Here is a 13727-nt window from a genome sequence, read left to right on the forward strand (position 1 = left end):
CAACACATACTTGTATTACTTCCTCCTTCATTTCAACCAGTGAGACCAAGCCTTTTTGGCTGATGAGATTTCAAGAGAGAAATGTTAGATCTAGCACATACAGTGTTTTAAATGTTGGCAACAATGTAAAACAAATGACATTTTGGTTCTACACTAATGTATTACTAGTACTATCTTGCCTTTGAATGACTATGTCATTGCTTCTTCATAAGATGGATTCAGGAGAGTATTTCTCACAGCCTTTTAGAGCTTGCGGTCACCCTGCAGCTGTGTGGCTGCTTCTTGTTTAGCAAGTGGCTTTGCCACAGTAGAACTGCATTTGTTGCACAGGTCTCTCACTTCTAGGAGACTTTCTTCCACAGCTTTTGCAAACATGTCTGAGGAGGTTTCTTTACAGTCTTTAAAGCTTGATATGCAGAATAATATATGCTCTGGTTGAGGGTTATAACATGCCCCATAACCATTGGGCACCACAGGCCCATAGCAGCAGAACATTTCCATAGTAGTTGGGACCTGGTTGCAGGGAGAAGGTAAGGAGTGATCTCTGATTAATTAGGGCAACTGAAATCAGCTGGTTAGCAATGAGAAAAAAGATAAACAAATGCTACATTTCTAGAAATGTAGTGAGTTTTCCCTGTGGGATATCACTGCCTTCAGAAGTCCAGACTAGAAACTGACACTTGGAAGGTAAAGGCTGATCTCACTATAGAATTCGGTTGCTCTGTTTGTTCACCACAGTTTGAAAACTGGTATCACTTAAAATGGATATAGTGTATTTCTTTGCTCACTTTATATAGATCTGTAACAGGTATAAGCTTTTCTACTGATAGGGAATTTGTAAGGCTGTATGAAATTCTGATATACAAAATTATGATACATGAAACTTCTCCAAAGTTTTTAATTTCTTAAGCTTATTTTATGGTTATGTTATACTTGTAGTGTGAAGACTGTAATCATAGAAATTAATATTGTCCATTTTTAATGATTATTTATAATTTTGGTGCTGCATAAAAACATGCTTTAATGCATCTGGGTGCTACATTTCTATTACATCTCAGTTTAATCATGGTAATACAGGAGTGAAACACTTTCTCCTGCAGAAAATGAAAGATGTGTCAGAAATCTGTATGTTTCAGTCTTTGTGTACATGGGCCTTCACAAATAACATTTGGCTTTTTAATGGTGTAGAACAAGCCATTAGTCCTGCTAATAGAGCCATAGAATTGTCAGATAAATTTGCTGTGCAACAGCCCAAGGCCATAAAGCTATTCAGAAGCACTCTTTGCTCATGGATGGTTTCTTGGAGAATTTATGTAGTAGTACGTTGGTTATATTCACTCATGTCTGAAAGCCTACAAACATTATGGCAAGATCAAATTACTTATTAGGCTTTATGCTGTAGCGTGATATTATAAGTCTCTTTTGTTGAATAGTTGTAATCTGTGCAGTTGTGTTGGTGTTTCAGTAAATTAATTCCTACATAGATATCTTCTTTCATTAGGACTTCTACTACTATGTGCAATGAAACATTTAATTTTTAGCATTTAATTCTTAGGCTGTATGCTGTAAGGATGTTTCATTATTCAGAACATTAAATGTATAAACGTTGACTCTTAGAGTCACCATATCTTAGTATAGTTGCAAATAACTGTAAATCCACGCATGCCTAAAATGCCCGTAAATCCAAGATGCACACCTGCGCGTGCTGCAGTCTTACACTGAATAACTGAAGGCTCTCAAAGATTTCAAACACAGCTACTTTTAAGAATAAAGTTTTCTCATGGCTGTTGGCTTATGTTTCTCAAAGTGGCAGCCTGTCTGGCATGTGGCTGTACTGTTCCTGGAGTACAGAATTCTGGATAGAGCTGTCACCTTTGGGGAAGGGGGAGAAGAAAGGGAATGGGAAGATACGTAGTTTGGAAGGTGAGGAAACACTGACCCCTCATGCAAATTTTACTGAGTTTGTTTGTGTGCCTTTTCAGAATGTCTGGGAAGGGCTTTGGGACATCACAAAGGAAGCGATAACTTTAGTCAGTATTTACTGTGCAGATTGTGTGGAATGAACCAAAACTGGCTTAAGAATCTGGAGAATTTTGTGAACTTCTTGATGGTTCTTGGTGGCACTAGGTTTTTGGGTCAGTTAGTTGGGTTTTACATTGTTCTCACTGTGAACTACAAGGTCTGGCAGAACACAAATAAATTAACCTTCACTTAGCAGGACCAGTGAACAGGAGAAACTCACCTGGCTGGTTGAGAGGATGAATCGATTGCTTGTCAAATATGTCTCATCCGTAAATATCTCTGGCAGTTCCTTGAAGTGCTCCCGTGCCACCTCTCTGAGCCCCAGCAGATGATTGTCTATTGCCATTCCAGTAATAGCCTGTGTACAACATGATCAGACACCAGCATTTAACTGAGTGTGGAGATATTTTCTTGGCTGTTACTGCCTTGTTTTCTGGACAGAGTTAATGAACTTGGTTTGAGTGACATAATGCCTGTAATGTTCAGATGTTAACGATTAAGAAGGACATGGTCTTGAGATGTATTATGTGCTGATGTCATCTGGTGTCATGGGTTTTCATCATCAATCAGAGCTGAATATCATGGGCTGGGCTTCCAAAGCTGCTGAGGGGAGCATATGGGACACCAGATACCTCTAAGTATGTTTTGGAATTTCCTGTGCATCGCTTGGATTATATTTCAAGATAGGCTGTAAAACACCTCCAAATTAGAAAAAATTACTCCTTTATTCCCTTGCTGCCTGCGTTTCACTCTGGCAGGTAAAGCCAGGTGTCATTCCATAGAATTTAGAACTAAAGATCTGGTAGATGTCTGCAACAGATTTAAGCAGGATTCTACTTGCCATCCTGTGCTTGCCCATGTGTATGCTCACCATCATCCCCAGCACAGAACCAGACATGCTTGCCCCCAAGCCCTGCTCCAGAATGTCCCAGATTTCATCTCGTGCTTCATGGCTACAGTTGAGGTGGTTGGCAGCGTGTGCAGTGGCTGAATGTTAGCAGCAAGGGAACACTGGCGGCCATCTAGCCAGCTCACAAGAGCTACAGCCCAGCCTGCAGCCCACTTTTTCTGCCATGAGCCTGCTGTGCTTGGGTCTTTCTGCTCTATCCAGCTACCTAATGCTGCAGACTTAAGGAGTTTTTTAGCTTAAGATCTTTCCCTGCTAGCAAATGTCATTGAAGATGGCTGACAGGATCAAAAGTCAATAGTGGGAGATGGGCAGCCTTGATAGTTAGAGTTTTGTTTCTTTAGGAAACCAGATCAAAATTTGTTCCAACCAGTCAGGAATTGCCTGAACATGCATTTAAAATCATTCAGTCTGGATTTATCCTATGCTGGTGAGAGCATTGATTATGAGGATTGAGCTCATGCCTGGCTAACAGCCTGAAGTCATGTAGGAAGGGAATGTTGAACAAGGGACATTGTACTACACTGAGAGCAGAACCGATATCTTTGTGGCACAGGCCCCTTGTAACAAGGGAAATAAGCCACCTGAAAGAAGGCAGGATTTGAAAAAGAGCATAGGCTTCGTTTTCCTCTTAAGAGGGGATTAAAAAAAAAAAAAGAAATGTGCAAGTTTGCTTCTTCTCTTAAGAGGAGAATCATTCTAACCATTAATAAGTGCTTGTTGCAGGGGGCTGGGATTGCATAACCTTGTTTGGCTTATTAAGGAGTAGGCACCCATTGATAAATGGGCTATTTGTTCATCAGCCCAGATGAAGCGAGGATGCTTGCAAAAAAAGCAGTGGACATCAGGGCAGTGTTTATGTTGTTTTTCCCATAGAGGGAAACTGACTTGATAATCAAAGGAAATATTTTGCCATCACACAAGATTTATAAGGCTGTTAGCAATGACATTTTTGCAACATAGATCAATGTCATGTCTGAAGAGAGCCCGAGACAGGCTAACGAAATAAACTGTGAGTCAACGCTTAGGAAAAAAGTGTGCTAAATTGAATTTGAGACCTCCACATTTAAGATAGCAATGCTACTAGTGAGCCCTAACAAGGGGAAATAAAATCATTAAATTGCTTTTTGTTTTACAAAGTAGATTCTTTTTGTTTTTCTTCGGATCTATTACATTTCAGTCTGTTACACACGATTTAGTCAGACCATGTAAGTCTTGCCCATAGTTTAAAGGCACAACAATTGCATTATGCTTTTTTGAGAAAAAAGGGGGAGCTTGGTGAATAGAAATACCTGGAGGGCTTTTTAAATTTAAAGAGAAATTAATTTTCCAGTGGCAATTCTAATATCCTGCCCATGGGCTGCACTGGAAGCTGGATTTTGTAACACTTTCTGGAACTGAAATAACGTGGAGGGGGGATTTTATGGAATTTTTTTATTTAAAAAGGATTTTGTGCAGAAACTCCATTGGTTGTGTGCTAGTAGATGTATGACTTTGTTGTGTTGTGAGGTTATCCTGAGATAGTTTGGATAAGGTGGTTGCCCTGAAGTCAGACTTGCCTTTGCTTTATGAATGACGTGGAGTCTCAGCTACTAAGAGGTGGGATCCCAGCAAAAGGCTTGAAACACAAAACTGGTTTGTTTTCTCCCCTGCCCTTCCTGCTTCTTTTGTTTCACAGTCTCAGGAATAAATGCTGCCTGAAAGCAACACTTCACCTCACCATACTCTGAGTATACCTTTGAAACCACCTCTGGAAGTGAATGACTTCTTGAATACTATGAATATTCAAACGGTAATCAGCAATGTGGGTTTCTTTAGGCAGTGGTCTGAGGGAAAACCGTAGGTAGCAAACTCACCTAACATAACTGGCTATTAACATTTACTAATTTCGTAAGTGGTTTGGCTAAGTCATTTTTGGAGGAAATTTGTGCTTTGTCTTGGCACAGTGGGATGCTGAGCATTACCAAAGCTGAATGGTCTCATTTTTTAATCAAGAGAAAGTGGATTGTGTTTGATACTAAACTGATTTCTTCACTGGAAGTCATCTCTTCCTTTTATTAGACACTCCATTCAGGTCCTTAAGAGAGAACTCACTATAATCATTCCCACATTGTTAATGACCTTTATTAGAAATATGTTTTAGAAATGTATTTTAGAATACCAGAATACACTTTCCACAATACTAGTCCATCTGAGGATCAGGTCCCAGATAGGGACTTCCCTCCTCTAGGGAAGAAAAACATAAGAAAACTAATAAATAGTTAGTTTTAGGGGGAAAAAAAAAACCCAGAAGTTCCTAATGTGTTAGAGGTATCTTGAGCTTATCTGTAACATTATAGCTTATGGTGCTAAATACCTTTAATTTTTGGGAATCTGGGTTTTGCTATTGGAGTTTTATTTCTCATGCATGTTACACAGCAGTTAAGTGGGTTGCTTTTAAGCCTTGCTTGCTTCTCATTCTGAGAAGTTTCTTGGCTGTATACTTGCCTTACTCCATTAGAATACCCTGTTGCTAATTTTCTTGGTTATCTTCATACCTAACATTTCATGTTGATCACAGAGCACAGAATAAAGGCTCATTTCACCTGGATACTGTTCTCCCTTGCAAACCTTTCAATAGTTATAAAAAAAATCCCTTTATTAAATTTTTATTGCAAGCTCTTTAAGATGGAGGCCATTTTTTAATTGTTAATTTGTACAGCACCAGGCTTTGTGAAATCCTAATCTATGTCTGGGACTCCTAATTATGACACAGATACAAATCATGAATGTGTCACAGATACATATTCCCCATGTACCCAAGAGTGATGGTCTTGCCACTGATGTCTAATGCAGAACTTCGCTATCTTGCTTTCCAGGAAGTACTTTTTAAGGTGAGTTTAGTTGAATATGGCTATTTGGATGCTATTCAGGCCGTTAGAAATGTTCCTAAGTGTGACATAGCAGGTACTTTCCTATTTGGAGATGTCCACATTTTCTCTTGCTTAAATAGTTAATGACTGTATTCTTGTACTTTTCTTGAAAAAACTAACCAGTCCTTATTCAGGCAAAGCAGTGTTTTACTTACCAGAATAGTGTAATTAGTCTGAGCTGCAATTGCATCCTTAAATCTCTGCATCTTCTCAGAATCCTGTTGGGGGAATGATAATGTATCTTATTTTTGAGTAAACTCTCAATGAAATAGCATCTTACATCAGTTTACGAGCCACACACCAGCAAGTGCTCTCGAATGTCCCTTGCTCCTGGCTCAGGTGTAAGCACTCTTTATAAACAAAAAGCCATAGGGATTCAATATCCTGATCAGCAACAGTGCCTGGTTGTGCCAAGGTTGAACAGGTTTGATGGTGGTGATCTGAAGTCAAGGAAAGACCTGCAGTTCCTTTTGTGGATTTCTTCCATGGATTTTTGGGGTGTAGATTATTACTAATTAAATCACTCTGAAGTAGGGAAAATTATTGTCTAGTGTAATTCAGTGTTTTCAAAACAGCCAGGCAGTCTGTCTCCTCCAGAATACTTTATCTAGACAATGACAGCGATATTAATGAAAGCCATTACTGATATTTTACTAGCCAGTCAAAAATTACTCCCCTGTGTGAAAGGGCATCTAGAATTTTCCAAGGCTGCTCTACCCTCCACAGATGCCTCACATTTCAGATAACAAGCCAGTAAATTTTGACTCCTGTCAAATGGCAGGCTTTTATATTAAGGGAACGATCCTAAGAAGTGCTGCCCTGCAGTACATCAAGTCCAACACTGCAACTTTGGGTGACCCTGAAACAGGCAGGAATGACTGGGCCTCCAGATAAACAGGGAACCTTCAGCTCCTATGGACGATGAATGATCTTTTGAACAAAGAACTCATTTTAAAAACAATTCAAGGCCACCACCAGGGGCCTTCAAAGTACAGAGTCTGGTATTTTTTCATAGGGATAGAGCTAGGCCTTAGTTCCCTTATACAGATTAAATTACCAAATGCAGTCTTTAAATTTGATTAATTTACAGCTATTCAAGCAATCTCTGCAGTGTCAGTTGCTGCTTCCTTTACAGCAAGTGTCAAATACATGAGTTATTTCTCCTGCTAGAGAATCAGTCCGATTTGATCAGTCTTTGACTGTTTTAGTTATCATTTGAAGATCATTTTTATTAGCATCAGATAGAAATTTGGTTTTGATTTGATTTCGATTAATGGCTACTAACAAACAGTATTTTGGGGAGTTCAAGGCTACTGAAACCAAGTGATGTATCTATTTGTGCAAAAAACAGATTTAACCCCTTCATATCCAGACACAATCTGTAGGCCTAAAGAATAGGCATTGGAATAGGGTTGTGTTAAGTGAATTTCATTTCTAATGATTCTGTGATAGTAATATATATAGGCTTGAACTGAAAGACAAAGATGTTCACATCAAAACAAAGGTTTCTAAAAGTTTGTTAGAAAGAATGATCACAGATCAGTTTAAATGTCTTTTGCATCTCTCAGTGGGCAATCAGCCAGGAAAGCTGACAGCGGATTGGTTTGCGTTATGTTTGCAGGTTTTTTAGAGGAGAGGGAGTGAAACCATTATTCTCCCTGTTTGATACTGCCAAGTCATTCAATGTAAAGATTTTGGGGCTGAGACTGAGCTCACTCTAGACATACGTAGCATTCTTCTGCTTGCTTGTGTGAAGCCGTACAGTTTAGGATGCTGTGAAGCATTGACATAATCTCAGATTTGCATGGTAAAAGAGTGAGAAGCTTTGGTAGAGCTGCAGAAGTCAGAAAGTGTTGGACTAAGGAAGGTGGGAAGAGGTTGTTAGAGGGAACAAGAAGGATCTGTCAAAACAATGTACTAGAAGCAGGCCAGCTTCTCCTAGAAGTACAGTGAGCCTGCAGCAATGTGCATTGGGGCTGTGGGTATGCTGAGCACCCAAGCGTGGAGGGGAAGGTGTGCAAAGATGACAGCAGTTTCTAAGGAAGTTTGATTACAAATCATGTTGTCAGACAGGACACTGATAGCAAGTAACAGTTTCTTCTTCTCTGCTTTATAGTAGTCACTATTATGTGTAATAGTATGGTCATAATCTGCCTTGAACTACCCACTCAGCATGAGAAATTATTACTTCATGTTTCCTTTGAGTTATCATTTTAACATGGAACTTGAGTCTTGTTTAATCATGAGCTAAGCTCTGGGCATGGTAACCTTAAGGAAACTGAAGAAGCAGTGAAGGAACAGAGCACTTCTCCGGGCAAATTTTCCTCACCCTCTGGGACATTAGAGCTTGATTTACAGTATTTCATTAATTTACTCTTAATCCACTCATTGCCCAACAATACTTTGAGCAGTGCTATGCCAGATTCTAAAGAACAGCCATGTGGGCTGTTGCCACTGGAGTGGGCTTACTGTGCAAAATAATCCACATTGTGGCAGTGGTTTGCATCTAAAGAGCCACCTGGAAATTCCCTGTACAGCAGCGAAGTGCAGTGGGTGGAAGCGCCACGTAGAGAGACTTTGGAGGAGGCTCTCTGGGGATGGCAGGAGGGACAGTGCACAAAGCTGTTTGTGCAGCTATAGTCTCAGCTGTACCTCTTGCATCCCCATCTACTACAGTTCTCATGCTTCTGGCAAACAGATGGTGGTGCCTCAAAGAAAAGCAGCTTGGTTTTTCTTTTTGTAGGATGATGTCAGGACAGTTTGGAGAGTTGTTTCATTAGCTTGATGACTCTTTTTTCATTGTAAAGGTTCAGCCCCCTTGAGGATCCTATAAAACTATTGTGGTAAAAACGTGCCTTTAAACCCAAAAAGATAAGCCAGCCAAATACAAGACATGTACACCTAATCCAGAAATCAAAGCATGTGATTTATATCACTTCACACACTGCAATCTGCAGCAGAGCAATCTACTGCAGGGGCCCTGCCAGGCAATTCCCCTGGTGTGGCAGTATAATGATCCTGACCTGACCATGCTCAGCCTAGGCCTCTCCAGGGAGCTGAATTTGGATCTGATGATGGATCATTTAGAGCACAGTACTAAATCTAAAATCAGGTATTTGTTTCTTTTTCTTATAATGTCATGTTTGGGCACCTCTGAGTCTTTTGGATGCTTAAATAAAAATAAGGAAATATATATATTTAGCTTAGTGGTTGGTCTGCACAAAACTTCAAATTGTGTAAGGCTTGCTACTCTGCCCTTTGCCTTTATGTTCCCAGTTAACATTTGCAAAGTGGGAGACTGGGGATCATGAACGCATTATTTTCTTAGTGTTTTGCCAAAGGAGGCAGAGGGAGCCAGACCAACATACCGATAGAGCTGTCTTCTCATCAGTCATTGCTTTTACAAAAGCAAATGCTTCTGAGGTGGCAGACCTAATATTGTCGACTCTGCCCTCGTCAAATCTGCGTATGGAAGCACTTTCGTAGGTGGGGACAAGTCTCCTGTGGCATCTGAGAGAATGAAGTAAGAAAAAAAAGAGTAATTGTTTTCAAGGAGTCATAAAGACTAAAAGAAATACAGCCTGGGTATGTTTTATTGTAGCAAGCCACAGTTTTATTCTTTGCATAGTATTCATCTTAATGTTGAGAGAATTCTATAAGAAACTTAAAAAAGATGGATGCTCACTCCTGTCTAATATGAGGAGCTGCATACAGCTGTATACATTCTAGTTATGTATTGCCAGTAAAAAATGACCTGCTGTGTAAAAAAAAGGCTAGTAAAACTAAAATTTATTGAAAGATCTCAAGGAATGTTTTATTTGTACTGCATCATAAAATAATAGTGTAATTAATCATTTACTTATGGGCTTGAAATATGTTTTATTTAAAACTAGGAAAAAATGTACTCTGTGTGTGAATGAAAAATAGAAAACTAAAAGGGTGTTATTTGAGACTGCGAGCTGGAATGAAAACCCACATAGCAAATAGAACAGAGAGTGAAGACTCTTGTTTAATTTGGGTCCTCGTATAGCTACTATTCCTCACTTTGGGACACTTATTGTGTCTTCCAGTTGAAACAGAGGTCTCAGAACCTAGGTTTTTACCCTAAGGTTTTTGTTGCGTATATGGGATTTATATCCTGGCTGGGGTTAGATGAAAACCTTAGACCAGGTCATTGTTGGAGTTTGGTTAATGGAATACACAAAAGAGATGTTTAACAGATGTTAATGGAATATGCAAAATGTGTTAGGCATCTCTGGTTTTGAATAGGTAAAGACCAGTTCAGGATTTACTTTGACTTGATAAAGAATTATTCATATAATAGGTTGTTCTGCAGGAAACTATGCAACCGATCTCTAGCCTGGAGTTAGCTGTTCTAAGTAGAAAGGAGCATTTAACTTTGATAATACCTTGGATAGAGGAAGTTATAAAATTATAGGATGCCTGTGAAGAAAGAAGCAGCATTAGTTACCATCCTGTGTAGGAACTCTGACCTGATATGCTGCTGTAGGATTTTCCCTGTGAATGTTTTTTGCGCTGTAGTGCAAGGGATGCATGTGAAGTAACCCAAGCTATGGGTTACTGCCACAGTTCCTCCCAAACTATGCGGGAGAAAGTGGTAAAAGTGTGTTTCTGCTCCACGGACATGGACTCCCTGGCTGCTTCTGCTGCTGTGGGTAGCAGGGTTGGCAGCTACTCCCTGCCACATCCTCTCACTCTCTTCTCTATGCCAGCTGGGAATGGCATGTGTAGAACACAGGGATGGGAAGGTAGAGCAAGGGGAGGGAAAAGGAGTGAAGGAAAGGAGTGCTCTGTTTCAGAGCAATTTCTTTCTTGTCTGACCTACAGTCAACAAGCAGGATCACTCGTTGCCATGCAGGATGCAATTGTTTGGGTGCTGAGTTAAAGAAAAAAACAAAAACCCCACGAACTGTGAATCTCCTCTGGTGTTGCCTTGTTCCTAAGAGTTGTATTAACCTTACCTGTAAAATGCCAGCTGAAGTGCTACTTGAATGTAGGCATCTGGGCTAATCTTCTGTTTCTTAATAAATTCCTTTCCATAGTTTTCAAACTTGTAGGCAATGAAGTCAAGATTATTTACTATCCTGGAAAGCAAGCAGAGGTAGTTACTGTGGGGGGAGCTGCAAGGATGTCTTGTTGTGTTTCCATTTGCAAGTAAAACCCAGAGATCATTTCCTGCCTGTGCCCACTTGGAGACAAGTGGGTTTCTGCTCTGCAGACAGCCCCCTCCTTTGGTAACTTGCTCCTAATCGGTAACTTTAATTCGTACAGGCTCTAGACTGGGCTTGTTATCTGCAGCCTTAATGTGAACTGTGGCACTTGGGTCACATTCTGTTCATTTGAGTATTTGAGTAAAACACCTTTTTTTTTAAACCTAGTGTTTCTGCTCCTGAAGCCTAAGCCACGGCCTCCTTTTGTTCTCAACAAGTTTAGGAGATTTACTGGTGTGGGAAATGGGTGTATTTAAAACCTGATGAAGGCTGTAAGCTCCTTGCAAGTTTCAATGTAGAGGACTGCTACCTTTATTTAAAACCAGAAAGGAATTACTCTGCATCCTGAAAGTCTTCATACTCTCATGTATGCTCCTAACCACTTTGAGGTCTCATCTAATGCAGTCATGCTTGACATACTTACAGCTGACCATGCAGGCAATGTGTTAATTCTCTGCAGCGAGAGCACAGGCCTGAGTGTTGAGATGAAATAATTTGAGGGGGGAAAAAAATAATCTTATTGCCATCCACCCCTCCTGAATATCATGCAAATATTTTACAGTCTGCAAACACAGCCAAAAGAACTAACCTTTGTAGCAGTAACATGGATGCAAACAAATTATACTCCTGAATTCAAACTGTTTATTCAAACCAGTTGTTTGCTGCTGTCCCATATACATATCTCCATTGCCCTGGCTTTGTCTTTAGTCAGGTGAAACCCATAAAATGCATCCGCAAAGCCAAAGGGCCTGCACTTTTTGTGTCCTGTGCAAATAGGACTCAAATGTTTTTACAGTGGTCTTTCACTTTCATAATATTTACATGGAAAGAAAACAATGTAAAGCAGCGATTCCGGAATACAGTGAAGTAGCTCCAGCCATTTAGGTTGCCATCCTGCAAAGAGCAAAGAGATGCTAGGTATGTCCAGCTTGGGAAGATGGAGAGGAGCAGGAGGGCAGGGAGAGCTCTCTAGGAGGAAACCCATGCCAGCACACAATATGCTGGGCAATTCCCAGATTGCAATCATTGCTGACAAAAATGAGGCATCTGTTCTACCTTTGGAGTTTTTCTGCTGCTGATGCCAAATGTGTCTGAATTTCAGGGGAGCATTTCCATCTTAGTCTCCGTGGAGCAGGAAGCTCAGTCACTGAATCAGCTCGGACTAGTTTCTTGGAACTTTCTTTCCTGTTAAAATGTGAGGGAAAAGTCATTAAGGTCACAGCAATAATGTCTTTGTAAAACACTGGGGTTTTTTAGCAGGCAAATGACTGGTTTCCAGCAGTTGTATGGGTCATAATGGCCCTGTACATCAGGGGGAATTTGCCATTGGCAGAGGCTTCCCAGAGTGGGTACAATAGCTGTACTGAATGGGGACTCACATGTGCTTGAGCAAGTGTTCAGTGCACTGCACCAGTACGATGCCATCGAAAGGGGAATGTTCACACACGGTACCGCAGACGCCATCTCTTCCTACCACAAACTAAGCAAGGAAAAGAACAAGTGCAAGATATATAGGGAATAAATCATGTTCTGGGTAAGTTATCCATGATGGCAACCTAAAAAAAAAAGATGTTGGTCTCCTGTAGTTTTCTTATTGCTCATATCAGGAACTTCCTTGACTTACAGATCAGTGAGTGACTTACAGACTTACTGCAGGAGACTTTCTTGTCCTATGAATGGTGCTGCACTGGATACCTTTCATGCTGCTATTTCAGACCGAGTCCTGTGAGAATGTAAATTTTAGCAATTCCTATTGGAGTCCCAAAATCAGATTTAGCATCTGCTTTGTGGTAGAAAAAACCCCAACAACAGAAAGGCTGGGGTTCTCTTTTCACATCTGGGGGCACTTCTGTATCTGGGAAGTCCCTTAGGATCACATTTTATTAAAAATGTCATATCAAATGAGCAAACTCATACTTATTTGATAGCTTTCTCATAGCTTGTTTTACTGCCCTGCTCCCTCTTTCTTTTTTTTTTGTGTGGTGTTTTCTTCATTTCCCTCTTGCTTGCCTTCATTCCTGATTTCATTGCGTACACATGGTATGACTGGTGACACTTAACTTGCTGCACTGTAGTTCTGAGATACCCCCATGCGGTGGGTTACTTGTGCATCCCAAACAAAAGCAGATGTCTAGGACAAAACTCAAACTTGTCTCACTTGTTTCCTGTCCTTTTCCTGGACTTTCCCTCTGCTTCTTTTGAAGTGTCTTTGGCTAGACTTCTCCCGCTCAGCTCACTCTGTGTATCTGTGTCACACATACACATCCTGCCTCCCTGGTTCCCATGAGGCTTTCACAAAGTAGGTGTGTGATGCAGCAAGTTTAGCTGTGTGTTTTCTGATGCCTTATTGCAAAGTTGTAGAAGAGTATGGAGAGAAAAAACAAGTCCTGTGAGAATGGCTTCCTCCATAATCAGTGTTTCCATGAAAGAAAATGGGATCTTTTTTCCCCCTAAGAATTTCTCTTTGTATTTGAACTACTTCTGGCCTGAATACATCTGGATGTATGAAGCTCTCTCACATACTAGGCAAATTTATGTGCTTTCTGCTACCTTCTGATCATAAACAAAAAGAATATTTTGTTTGTTTATTCTCAGCTACTTGAAACATCTCAACTTGTGGACCTGCAAATAACAGGGTTCTAACTAAAGACAAAT

General features: G+C 40.3%; 1 protein-coding gene across 1 annotated transcript in view; it reads right to left on the minus strand.

Moving 5' to 3' along the window:
* Window positions 1-243: 243 nt before the first annotated feature.
* The window catches only part of CHAT (choline O-acetyltransferase), a gene marked incomplete at both ends in the record, with an annotated part of 28857 nt that continues 15373 nt past the window's right edge, over window positions 244-13727 (minus strand). The window contains 7 exons of the mRNA XM_080622184.1: window positions 244-513; window positions 2243-2380; window positions 5997-6059; window positions 9210-9351; window positions 10824-10946; window positions 12129-12257; window positions 12452-12552. Of these exons, the coding sequence (XP_080478310.1) occupies window positions 244-513; window positions 2243-2380; window positions 5997-6059; window positions 9210-9351; window positions 10824-10946; window positions 12129-12257; window positions 12452-12552 (966 nt within the window). The remainder of the gene's footprint in view (window positions 514-2242; window positions 2381-5996; window positions 6060-9209; window positions 9352-10823; window positions 10947-12128; window positions 12258-12451; window positions 12553-13727) is intronic.

Source organism: Psittacula echo, assembly GCF_963264785.1.
Source record: "Psittacula echo genome assembly, chromosome: 6".
NCBI lineage: Eukaryota > Metazoa > Chordata > Aves > Psittaciformes > Psittacidae > Psittacula > Psittacula echo.